Below are 12,972 nucleotides of genomic sequence, written 5' to 3' on the forward strand. Positions count from 1 at the left end.
AAATCAAGACTAATTAGGATTGAATTCAGTCCTTGGAAAGAAGAAATAATCTCTCTTTTCTTCACAGTGATTTCTTGCCTCTATCTTGCATTCAGAATTGGATACAACCTATTGTTATGCCATGCTGGCACATACAGGGTAAACGACAATCTTCTCAAAATGGGAAATAGGATAACATTATAGGATTGCACCATATTTCCCCATAGTTTTATTTTGTAAAACACCTTATCAGTTCCTTCCATAAGACCAGTACTGGCAATCAACAGCAGTTAAGTATCTTACGCCCCAAACCCCATTTTAAATTCAGCACATTTAAACATAAACACCTAATTTGAAAGTGTTGTGGAATTACAATGAATGCATGAAAGATACTAACTGTGAAATAGAACCAACAATGGAAAAATATGAACTGCAGTTCTTCAAAGATTAAAATCTAGCAAAGCATTGCACTGATAAAAGAGAAAACTATAAGAGAGTTCTCGGCAGCCAAAGTCAAAGACAGATAAATGGTCCTGGCAATTGCAATTTAGGATTCAGGGAGGAAAATATTGACAGCAGAGTTATAATCCCAGTGCTGATTTTTTCATAGTCTTTCTGCTATCATTAAATTCTCATTTAATAAGAACTGCCTACCAAACCATAAATCCAGTTTAACTCTGAGAAAATGGATCCTCAACAAATATTATCACTCCAATACATTTCCTTTCTGTCTGAAGAAAACAACACACTCTCTATTCTTCTGGGTGACGAGGTTAGGCCACACATATACAGACTTTTTTAAGGCCCTAATTGGAAATGCTCAGTGCCAGTGTGAGGTCCCCAACTCATTGCCTGGGATTTGAGAATGCTGAGCATGGTATTAGAACTTGATTTTTAAAAAGAAAAAAGACCACCACGTATCAAATATATCCCTGGGGATATTCTGCAAATCAGAAACTCCAGAAGCTCATCTTGACATCAAAGGCACCTGTCTATTCAGCTGTCGATGATTAACAATGTAAGTATTTTGATATCAACTCTCAAATTGCATTGACCACAGGTTCAAGTTATCATGATCTCTTAAAGATCCCTGATCGATCAAACACCAGGCATTAACTTCAGCGGACATACAAAGGCTGCATTTGTCCTATTTCTTACACCCTAAGCACAAAACCATAAGATGAAGTCAAAAGTTTCCAACAGAGGTCATCTAACTCACCCAAGGTAGGACCAATTATACATAAAAGTCAACATATTGCTGTCTCACCTGTTCTTAAGATACTCCCAGTGATAGAAATCCCAAAGTGACTGTGGACAACCGATTCCTGTAGCTTCCCATGACCAAAATGCTTCCTGAATCTTGGTATGATATAAGCTGCATATGTCTGGTTTCCACCATTACTCTCTCTTCACTATTACATCCATCTTTATAATATGTCTGCATAAATTGAAGAATTTGAACTCTGTGCTTTCTCAGTTATCTTTGTGAATAAATATTACCAATCTTTTCTATTTTTCTTCAAAACCAGTATTTCCTAAACTACTTATTACCCTTCACATTCCAAGCAGTATGAAGGCCAAAATATTTGAGACTGGATACTGCCAGTCATCATCAGGAAATAGGCTAATGGGCCAGATGGTCTTTTAGTGTGACTCCATGTGGTAATTCTTACATTATCACCACCACCAAGAATTAACGAGGGGGGGGGAATATCAGAGGGATTTTTTAGCAACAGAATATTTTATAAAAATAAGTGAAAGTCCTTGTTACCAGTCTCCTTATTACTCTGACACATGTAACTACTATATTCTAAACTGAGTTTGTGATTACCAACCTAAATACTTAAATAACATGCCTTTCCCTTATTGTCTCCTAGAAGTTGTGTTGCGGACAAATTCTGAAAGGATAAAGTAGAGACTTGTATAGATTCTTCTAATTTGCTTTCTAATTGTCAGGATGTGTGTGCCATGACACCAAGATTTCCTGTGCAGAGTTGAAGAACAGAATTTTTTCGATAAAGTGAATAATTCCCACCTAAATGCATGATGCCAGGAGACAAGGATTTAATACATTATTGGAAAAATTATAAAAATGCAAACAAAAAAAGAGTCTGTGGCAGCCAGATTTAGAAAAAAAAAAAAGAAGAAAAAAAGGTGGGGCAAAAAAAAGCAAGAAGTAGAACCTTGAGCTTTCTATTCTTACTTATCTTCTTTAGGCACTTACTGCCCGGAAACTTTTGGTCCAATTTTCATTTCAAATATTGTTAGACTAAAATTTAAGAAGAGAAAGAGTTAAATAAAGGCCCTTTCCCCAACAATAACAGGCTCACTTAAATGCTTCAATATTATAAGAAAAAAGTAATTTTATAAACATTTCCCTTTTTTACAGAGGTTTTGTGGGTGATCTATCATGGTTTCTTAAAATAATCCTGCTTGTTGTTGAATTTACAGAAACTAAGTTTTAAATGTTTGGGTTACTCTCTCTCTCTCTTTCTCTCTTTTTTAAAAATACTAAGAATCTGGAAAATGTACCTTATAAACTCTCTCGCTATCCAGAAAGTCCTTAGCAAAGCAATTTAGGAAAACTCTTCTGATCTTCACAAAGGCAAAAGTTTATCAAAGCCATAAAACTGTTTAGAATGCTTTCTCATTCAGAGCATGTCAGCAATGCTGAATTGAAATGTGCAATAAAATTTATATTACAGCCATATTGTTCCCCCCTCATTACTTTAAAACTTGTATGTTCAAACCCAAAATTTAAACACTCCCATTGCTTTGTTTCATAATTGGAATTAGGATGAGCCATTGTACAGAAACCATCTCCCTCTGTCCTTTTAATTTCAATGACATCCACAGGCTCAACTAGAGAAACCTCTACCCTGAATTGCTCAAAAGCAGTAACAGGCAATCATGATTTCTTTGTATTTGTTTCTGTATTTCTCTCCAAAGACACTGTGGTTATCAAAATACAAATGGGGTACCTAGTACATAACACAGTTCAAAAGCAGCACAAGTGATCCAAGGTAGCAGAGCACCAGAAACCACTGCCAAATCTCTACAGCTCAAGAAAACAAAAGGCCTATAGAAAGGTTTAAGGACAGATCTTACCTGGTCTAACTCAGGGAAGTTAGACTATTAAGAAGGCTACTCAGAAAAGCTATCCAGTTAAATAAATAAATAAATAAACCTAAACACAGAGAGAGAACTTTATTTATGCTGTCAGTGAAAAGTATCTCAAATGTGTATTTTAGTCACATTGAGACAGTGGTCAGGAGCACTGGTATCTAACCCTCGGATGACAAGGTACGACAAAGATACCCAAAGTAGCTCTAAACATACTAGCCTAGATACTGTAAACAAAGGCAACGTGGAGCTCAGTGCAAGCTAACCTCACCTATGCTCCTGAGTTATAACATGTGCTGCTTCCAAACTAGCTAGATCTTTGTATTCTGCAGGCTGCAAGAGAAGTTTGGGATGTTACATTTACTTGTAATGTGTTAACTCGCACAACAGGAAAAACCTATATTTCAGAGCCGTGACAATTGTTAGTCTAAGTACACACCAGGAAAGGGGAACGTTACAGCAAAGGGTAGCAAAGAGAAATTTGGCACCTGAATATACCACCACAGTTTTAACTTTGGGAACTTCTGTGCAATTCTTTATCAGGCTTTGATTCAGCAGTCCCAGTCTAAAATGCTTTGCTGATATAGGATAAACCTAAGCATATGCCTAAGTACTTCAGAGATGTGAGAAGGTTCTGTTAAGTGCTTTACAAATGATGTTCATCATACTGCAGGTGCCAGAGCAGCACTTTGGTTTTGTTTTTAATAATGAGCATTTCTCCAAAGGTCCTGTCAGAACTTCCCAGTTATCACAGTGCAATTTCACACGACAGTATCAAAACAGCCAATGCCTTCTACCCAAATCCATTCTCATTCCTCTACTCCCAATTTGAATTTTTTTTTTTTTCCTGGAAAATAAACAACTTCTTTTCCTAGTAAAATCAAAACTTTAAGCCTTTTCCTCATGAGAGTTTTTGTATCCTTTCCTTTCCCCTCCCTGTTATTTAGATTTCATGAACTTTTGTCTTACAGTCTTGCAGACCACAAAGCAATGGCAATATAGTTTAGAAATATTTTCATATTATTTGCCAGTGTCTGTTTTTATTTTTTGTAAAAGAAAGCCTGATTGCAGCCCTAGAGTATGTGCACATTTCAAACCCTTTCCTACTTTGAGATGACTGAATGTCATAAATGTATGTATTAATCACTCTATACTGGGTATTCCCATCCAAATAGACACAATTCATTTAATATATATAAAAAAAAATCAGCTGTTTAAAGCCATAGATGACTGTTACAGGCTAAGTTTCAGTAAGACATAACTTTTCTTTGACTTTATGTTCCATTTGATTCATATCAATCTGCATTCTTTCTCCCCTCTCCCCATTCCATGCAAAACAGCAGGAACACTGGTGGTCAGTATCTTCCTCCCAAAAGCACAACAGCAACACAAAGACCTTTCAATCTGATGGGTAATTTTTGAGGAACACAGTGGCAGGGGTTGGAGAAGGTAACCTAGAGAATCAAATCTATTCTTACCACCATATTGTAAATCATTCATATTTCTTACATCCTCATTACTCTGCACAGAAATACTTCTCAGTGTCTGCTTTAGATAATAGGATATGGAAAGGCCACCTTACACAAAAGGCAAAAAACTCCAGAAGCCAATCAGTGTAGAAGTATCCTCTTAAGGGAGTCAAAGGGAGCTGCTCTGCAACATCCTTGTTAGGATCCGATCTGAAAGTCTCAGCTCTTGATATAGAAAAAGTGTGGTAAAGGACTATCGAAATTATGCATCTGCTCTTCACAAAAACATAGAAACTTCTCTGTGTCTTTAAGCCACCGGGAGATTTAAGTCTCATCTCCAAGTCAGCTTTGGAATGGCACTGACAAGACTAATGGTTGCCTGCTCTAATTCAGTGGCAAAACTAGTCTTTAAGGGGCTTCAGAGATATGTGAAATTCTGGTCTATTGCTGTTAATATGAATTTTGCCATTTTGCATCTGAAAAAAACAGATAATGGAATTGTCCATAACGGAAAACTTGGTGTCTCTGAACTAGGATAAAAACCTAGATTTAATTTCATCACCTGAGAGTGAAATTTGTCTCAGTTGGAAGAAAGCCAAAGTGGACACTAAAAAAACCCCACCCATTACAGCAACACAAGCAACTTTGTTTTATCAGTTAAACATAATGTTTAATTAGTTTTCTAAATGCATACACTGAAAACCCATTAGACAGCCATTAGGAGTAATATATCCATTTTCTTTTTACAATCACCTGATTTTGTTAGCCAAACTTCTAAAGTAATTCAGTCAAACAACATTTTTGGCACTATTACCCCAGTAAAGTCTCCAATTCCCCTTTTTGACTGCGATCACAACAATTTTCCTTTAAGCTCTAAAGCGCTGATGATCATCTTCCTTTCAGCAGATTTTCAGAGCATCTCTTCTAGGTAAAGATGTGCCTGGTATGTTTATGGTCCCATTTCAAGATCCAGAAATCTGAAACTATTCAGCTATTTTTACGAAGTAATCTTTAAAAAAACCAGTTTTGTATTCTCCTTATTGTGGGGAAAAAAATCCAAAATATCTGAAGAATAAGATGGCTTTAGATACTCCAAAAAAAACCTGAGCTCCAAAAGAAGCAAAAGCCATCTGGCTATTCACACCTTGGCTGAATTACTATTTTCTTAACAAAAACTTTCTTAACTTTATTAACTAGCAACATATCTACAAGAAAACTTGTCAAAAGGCTCATGATGACTGCGCCAAAACATTGTGGAGGTGGCCAATATATCTCACTGATGAAGGAAAAGATCCCATTGTAAAAATAAAGCCTCCGAACAGATTTTATCCTACAGCTACCTACAGCTTCTCTGATGATGTTTTTTATCGATGCACGATCACTCTAGAGATTCTGTAAAGTTTTCCGGTGTATTTTCTGTAGTTTGTGTCAGCTCCAGTATGGCCCAGTATGGGGCTATGTGACAGGCAATCAACTATGCATCCGACATGCAAAGGAGAATGTTATTGATGGTGGTATTTTACAGAAAACTAAGAGACAGTGTGAGACGATGAGCAAATCTGTAGCACAGCTGTTAACTGAACTTGAATCCTGATCTAACCAAACTAATATGCAAACCTCAAATCTGTCCTTCTCCTACAGTAATTGCTTTATTTATCCTTGCAATGCTTCAGTTGTTTGCTTTCCAAAATGTAATAGAGAGTTTAAAAAAAAAAAAAAAATCATTTGGAGAATAAACAATTCCAAAGTTTCTTTTGAATAATTTGGTGAATTTTTAAGCTCTCCTTCTGCCAAACCAAACCAAAGTAGAAAGTAAGAGCTAAGAATAGACTGTGCACCATGAACGTGCCTCAACCCTGAAAGTGCCTGCTCTTGTTCACGTAGGGAATCACCATCTGTGTTAGAGTAAGTTTTGCAACGTTACTAATACAAACACTCGCACCCAATAAGCAGTATCGGGCAATTTGTTACTTTTCAAAACCAAGAGACAATTCCAGTCAATCACCAGCTGTCACCACTTTTGGTTCTGCTGGAAAGCTGAAGGATGCCAATGTGTGAATAAAGCAAACCTCATCGCAGACAGACTGTAAGTGACCTTTACGCAAAAAGGCTCTCTAGAAAACACCGAGCTCCTATAGCATGGATTTTTTCCAGGCCATGGCATATTTGTGTTTGCTAGTTCGCCTTATGGGGGAGATGGCAGCCCAGGAGGAGCAGGAGCTATGAATTCTTCTTTACTGTTAGCATGTCTCCTTTAAATATGCAGTATGCGTAAAACAGTACAGTTGCCAGACAAGGTACTGAGAGCGCTACTATTTGGTTTCCCTCAAACCAGTTACCTCAGTTCAAATCCTAAAAAGACTAGAATTAGTACTTGCCTCGTTACCAACCTCGGTGCCAAGAATGCCAGTACAGCAACAAGTGAACGAATCCTTTCTCTCCTGCCAGGGGCCAAAGTGGAAGGGAAGAAATGGAGATTAACAAAATAAATGTTTTCTCACCAGTCATTTCTGTTGTTTCAGTAAAATAAAAAATAAAAATACAAATTTTAAAAGACTATAATGACACATGAGTGGAAAACTGAACATGGGTATGCTACTGAATGTGCATCTTGTATTCAGGTGCTGAACACTGTCATACAAACTGACTGCCTATGTTAATACTACAAGAAATCTTGTCTGCTAATCAAAGCCTAATGAATGAGTTTTTTAGCGTTAAAATGTTGGCTTTTTATAATCTTGATATTAATTTCCTTTATACTGTCTTTATGATAGTAACAAAACCCATGAATGCAGCCAAAGACCAAGACTCCAACAAACTGACTGGCAGAACTAAACAAGCCAATTCTGCATATTGCCCTGACATACACCCTGAGAAGACAGGCAGATAGGCAAATACAGCCATCTAAGGGACAGAAGGTACAGCAGAAATAACAATGAGAAGTAAAGAGAATTAAATATAACACAAATATGGATCCTATTAGTATGAGTGAAAAAAACCCAATACAGTACGTTACTTTCTGTGAAATAGAAAATGCTGCAGGTTGTGCACTTCAGTGCAAAATTTACGTTTGTGGAAGGTGAAGGACCTGGGAATAGGAATAAAGTAAGGAGAGAGACTAAGCCTAGAGGGCCACAGAGGGCTCAGGCACGTTCCCTGGAAATTAACAGGAGCACTGGAATGAACCCCACAATCAGTCCTGCATGAGTGAAGCAGCAGTCTCACGGCCCATGTGGGCAGAAGCAGGTGATGGGAGCGAGGGGAAGCGCTGGCCCCACCAGCGGGCTGTGAGGCACCTGGGGAAGAGCCAGCGCATGGGATGCTGAACCTCTTGGCAGAGGAAAATAACAAAGTAGGAAAGAACCAAAGTATCATAATTAATACTCATCTTCCTACCAAAAAGAGCAGCAAGGTTTGAAATTTCCTCATAACTCTTAGACCCTCTCCAAGTTAAGACACGTAAGATCTAATGAAGTACCTCTCAGTTTTCTCCACAGATTCCCTTTGCCCTGCCCTACAGTCAGGGTTATAATCTAAACAAAGTAAAATAAAAAATCACATATTGTCTGACCAGATCACTGCAGAAATGACAGGCACACAAACAAATTTATGTCTCTCTTTAGCCTGGTCCCCGACTCAAGTCAATGGTCTGTGCTCCACCGTTTGATGTGATTAGCACTGTTTTGATCTAAATATGTTAGTGCACAGGTGATTTTTTTTTTTTTTTGAAGAATCACATAGGTGTTCTATTCCTAGGGAAAACATCCATTTTCTATCATGAAATACAAATATTACACAAAATCTCTAAACTTTGGGGAAAAGGATGTCAATAGTTGCACAATTGGTTTCTAAAGTCTGTCCTTGATCTGGATGCATGAATTGAGCCAGGACTTGTAAATTGTAACCAGTCAAAATAAAACATTAACAGTAACCCTAACAGCACAAAAATGTACTGTAAGAATCAATCCTGTACAGTGCTTAAATGAATATCAGAACTAATACTTTCATCAGTAGTTTCATATCACAGACAAAAAAATAGAAAAAAGTTTGAATAATCTGTATTCAAGAGCACATTTTTGAAGTAGCATCTCTATTATTTTCATGTAGAAGCAGGTTTCCCTTCCAATTTTACAAAATATGCATGGTGTAATGCTTACAAACTTTATTTTATTCACTGAAAATTCATTATCTCTTCAAAAGTATTCTCTTTAATAACAAAAATTACTTTCCAGGCCAGACAATCCTACCAAGCCTTTCCCACAGGCTTTTCTACACTTAACTGAACAAGGTCCTTCTCTTATATCAATGAGCTTTCAGAATTGAATCAAAACTCCAGTGCCAAACAGCAACACAGCACTGTGTGCAAGTAAATACCCTGAAGCCCTACAACTGACAAGATGTAAAACTTCTGAAAAATACACATGCACGCTCCATAATAAAAATCTGCATTTCTTTTAATTGATACTGATGAAAGAGACAGAAGTCTTAATTTAAGAAGAAACATTCCTTTTATTTTCTCTATTGCTAGGCTGCTGCATGTTAATACCAGTGCCTGCAGGAGACTCACGCATTGCTTATGGTGCAAAAGCAGCAAGGCTGCAGCCTTTCTGCTTCAGAACAAATGGTCCAGTGTGCTTTTTGAAGCCCGCCAGTACAAAAGAACCAGATGTAATCCTTTCAACTAACAGCACGCTCACCAAACTGATTAATCCAGCTCACTTGGTACAATGCAATCGTGTTCCAAGTTAGAGGAAACCTTTGGGTTAGTTGTGAGCACACATTTCAAGAACTACTGCAGTTTTAAGCTTTCCAAAACCCCACAGTTAGATAAACCAAATATGTACCAACAAGAGGTGAGCGCAAGGGTGTCGCTGCACGTTAACTTTGGGTGGGAATCCTCTATGACTATGTCTTGCCCAGGTGAGAGGAATTCCTTCACAGAATGACATAGTTACCAGTGAAGAATCTCTGGCTTTCCCCTAGGATGGAGCCCACTGAAGTTTCACTGCATTCCTCCTCCTGCCAGGGAACTGCAGCATCACACATAAGATAGCTCTGTTTCTAAACTGGAACTCTATGCACACAGGGATTTTGCAAATACCTCCAAGACATTTTACTCATTTTACCCCTTTTGTCAACTCATCTTTTATTATATAAATAGGAATTAGCATCACACATATCTAAACAATGTAAAGCAGTGCTTCTTCAGCACCAGACACCCATACGACGTTGCTAGTATTCCAGACTTCTTGAAATAACTATGAATACAATTACCCTAAAGTGTGATGCTAAATATATATAACTTTTCTTCCCCATAGTTTTAGTAAAAATTAAGGGGAATCAAGTATTAAGCCTCACAAGTCAAAGCTGAGAGCATAAACAAAATTAATATTTGCGATCGTAAGTATAAGCAAGGGGCATTAAAAAAAAAAGTCTACTTGGCAGTCTGTCCTGCTCAATAAATTAACTCCCATAATATTCCTACAAGCTATGGACAGATCCAAGAGTTAACAATTTATGGTCACATTTAATATTTCAAACTGATTTCCAGCTGCTTAGGTCTGATACTTAAAGAACGAGGGTGTAGATACCTGTCTCGAGTGAGGAAAGCACACAGAGACAACTCCCTTTCCCACCCGTGACTTTCAGATGAAATTCATATAAAGTTATACACCTGAAAGTAAAATCAAATGACAGTCCAACTGAAAGGAAAACCATGAAGAAAAAAAGGACCCTGTACAAGAAAGCAGCTCGGGAGTTCCAAGCACCAGTTAGTTCACTATGTACAATATTCTGGGGCATCACAGCATGAATAGGAGCAAGTTCATCTGTCCAGCTTAAACGGAAATCACTGAAAATGATTTTCAAGCAAATGCATCTGACTCATTTTGGCTAATGAAAACATACTCCTCAAACTGAAGAATTTAGGTAAATTACATTTCTTCTAATCCTGCCAAAAACATTAAAGAAAATGGATTTGCCAAAGATAAAAGCAAAGTAGGCGTGATAGATCATCCATTAGCAATACAAGTATGGCTAATTCTTCCTGATAGTGAAATGACTTGGGATACAACCCAGTCCATTTTTTTAAAATAAGTGTTTAGACGTGGCATACCCCACATATTTTATTCCCAGACATCCTAGGTTTGAGAATACCATTGAGTTCTTATGAAGATCAGGCCTTAACAATAATGTACTAGGAAGAGAAAGAGTAAGGACAACTTGAAGTATTTTAGCATACTAATGAAAAAATGAAATAAAGTAGAGGCTTTATAATCTCTGCAAGTTACAGAGTGGTTTAAGATGGTGTGAATCAATGCTATTAATTTGAAACAATAGCGAGAAGGAAAAAGATGCACATTTTACAAAGAATCACAAATATAGAATTAATATTCCACTTGACTCTGTTATACCAACTAGTGAACTACTAGGCTGGTTGGGGGTTTGCTTTTTTTCATAAATGCATTTTTGGTGTGCAAGGTTGTACTGCATTCTCTAGCAAACAACAACTTTGATTTATTCATGTAAACATCAGAAATGCATCGGCAAACAAAGCCATATGGAAGAAAGAGAGATATAATGGGTTTTCTGTTTGCTTTAGAAACTTGACATCTGTGGATAGCACCATCTAAGTTACAATCCAATAACTTTTCATATTTTGGTCATTTTCATTTATCAGTCCAAACCCCATTTAATTTGATGATGCAAAAAGCTCTGAAAGGGGAACAACAGAGGAGGAATAACGTTTTAGAAACTTAAAATAGGAATACACTTGAATATTCTTCCCTTTCACATCATAAATTTAAAGAACATGGAAACTCACATCTGTTCTAACTTAGCCTTCGAGCTTAAAAAGCAAAGAAAAAGTATTAGGGTTATTTATATCTTGTTCGTATTTTGGGAAAGATTTTCGGAGCCGGACCCAGCCGCCGGTGCCATCGATCACCCACGCCCCGCAAACTTCCCGCGGGGCCGGGCTCGGCGGTACTTACCCCCGCAGAGGAGGAGGAGGAGAAGGAGGCGGCGGCAGCCCGCCGTCCGCCCGGCGGAGGGCATCTTCCCCGCGCCGGGACTCCTGCGACCCCGCCTCGGCCGCCGGGGCTCCGGGCAGCACCGGGCGGGTCCCCGCGGGCTCTCAGTCGGGCCGGCCCATGGCCCAGGGCGGCGGCAGCGGGCCGCGATAGGACGCACCAAGCCGGGCAGGGACGGGGCGGACCGCGCCGGGACGCCTCTCCGCGATGCCTCTCCGCCGGCTCCTTCCCTTGGTCCTCCTCGGGCCCGCCCCGCGGCCACCGGCCGGGAAAAAGCGCCCGCGTCCCCTCAGCGGCGCCGGCGCCTCTCGGGCTCTGCGGGGAGAAGCCGAAGTCACAGGCGAAGCCCCGCTCCGCCGCGCCCGCCGCTGAGCCCCCCGCGCTGCCCGGGCGGCGGCACCGCCCGGCTCGGCCAGCCCCCGGCCCCTCCTCCGCGCCCGGGCCGCGCTACCCGGGCCGCCCCCGGCCGCCCCGCACTTGCCGCCCCGCCCGACGGGCAGCCCCCGCTCCGCACCGCCCCGCCCCACCCGCGGAGCCGCCGCGGAGGGCAGCGGCGGGGGCGCGGCAGCGGCTCCGCCCCGAGCATCCCCGCGGGCAAGGTGCGGGGGACTGGGGCGGCCCCGGGCTGCCCCGCGGGGTCCCGGGGCACCGGCTCCCGCGGGGCGGTAGCGGGGCGCGGGCAGGAGGAGGAAGATGAAGGGGGGGCGGCTGGGGGAAGGCAGACTCGCGAGCCGCGCAAACACACCAGGTGCGAGACAAAGCGGGGACAGGCGCTGCGGCACCAGGATGTATCCCAGCGGCCGCCTCCCTCCCACCCCGAGCACATTAAACGTGTTGAATAATTAATCCTTGGGAGAGGAGACAGTTTTTGCTTGATGGTCGGAGGATGCTGTAAGAGCTGAGCTCTACCTGGCAGGCAACCAAAGTAACCCGGAACGCCAGCATCCCGCTTAGCGGCGAAACGCCACTTTTAAACCGCAAGCGGGAAAAAAAAAAAAAAAAAAAAAAATCCCGACCTAACCAAGCCGGGCCATAAATACGCTTTAACAACAGGTCGGGCGGGCCGAGGAAAGCAGCCCGGAAAAGCCGCCGCTAACGCGCGCCGCCGCCCCACCTGCCTCCGCCCGGCAGAAGCCCGCCGCTCGCCGCGGTCCCGCCGGGAAGCCCCGGGACGGGACGGGACGGGACGGGCACAGCCCCTCACCGGCCACCGCGCCCGCGCAGGCTCCGCGCTCCCCAGCGCCAAGCAGCGGCCCCCGCCCGCCCGCCCGGAGGGGCCACGTCGACCTCTAAGCTGAAGGAAAAACCTGCCCCTTTCCCAACACCTCTCCTCCCGGGTCATCTTCAGCCTGCTGGGGAAATATTTTCTG

General features: G+C 41.3%; 1 protein-coding gene across 1 annotated transcript in view; it reads right to left on the reverse strand.

The window, feature by feature from the left end:
• The window catches only part of RET (ret proto-oncogene), an 86,382-nt gene extending 74,408 nt beyond the window's left edge, over positions 1-11,974 (reverse strand). The window contains exon 1 of the mRNA XM_074874507.1: positions 11,564-11,974. Coding sequence (XP_074730608.1) covers positions 11,564-11,627 — 64 coding nt within the window. The 5' untranslated portion in view covers positions 11,628-11,974. The remainder of the gene's footprint in view (positions 1-11,563) is intronic.
• Between the last annotated feature and the right edge of the window lie 998 nt (positions 11,975-12,972).

Source organism: Strix uralensis, chromosome 7, assembly GCF_047716275.1.
Source record: "Strix uralensis isolate ZFMK-TIS-50842 chromosome 7, bStrUra1, whole genome shotgun sequence".
Lineage (NCBI taxonomy): Eukaryota > Metazoa > Chordata > Aves > Strigiformes > Strigidae > Strix > Strix uralensis.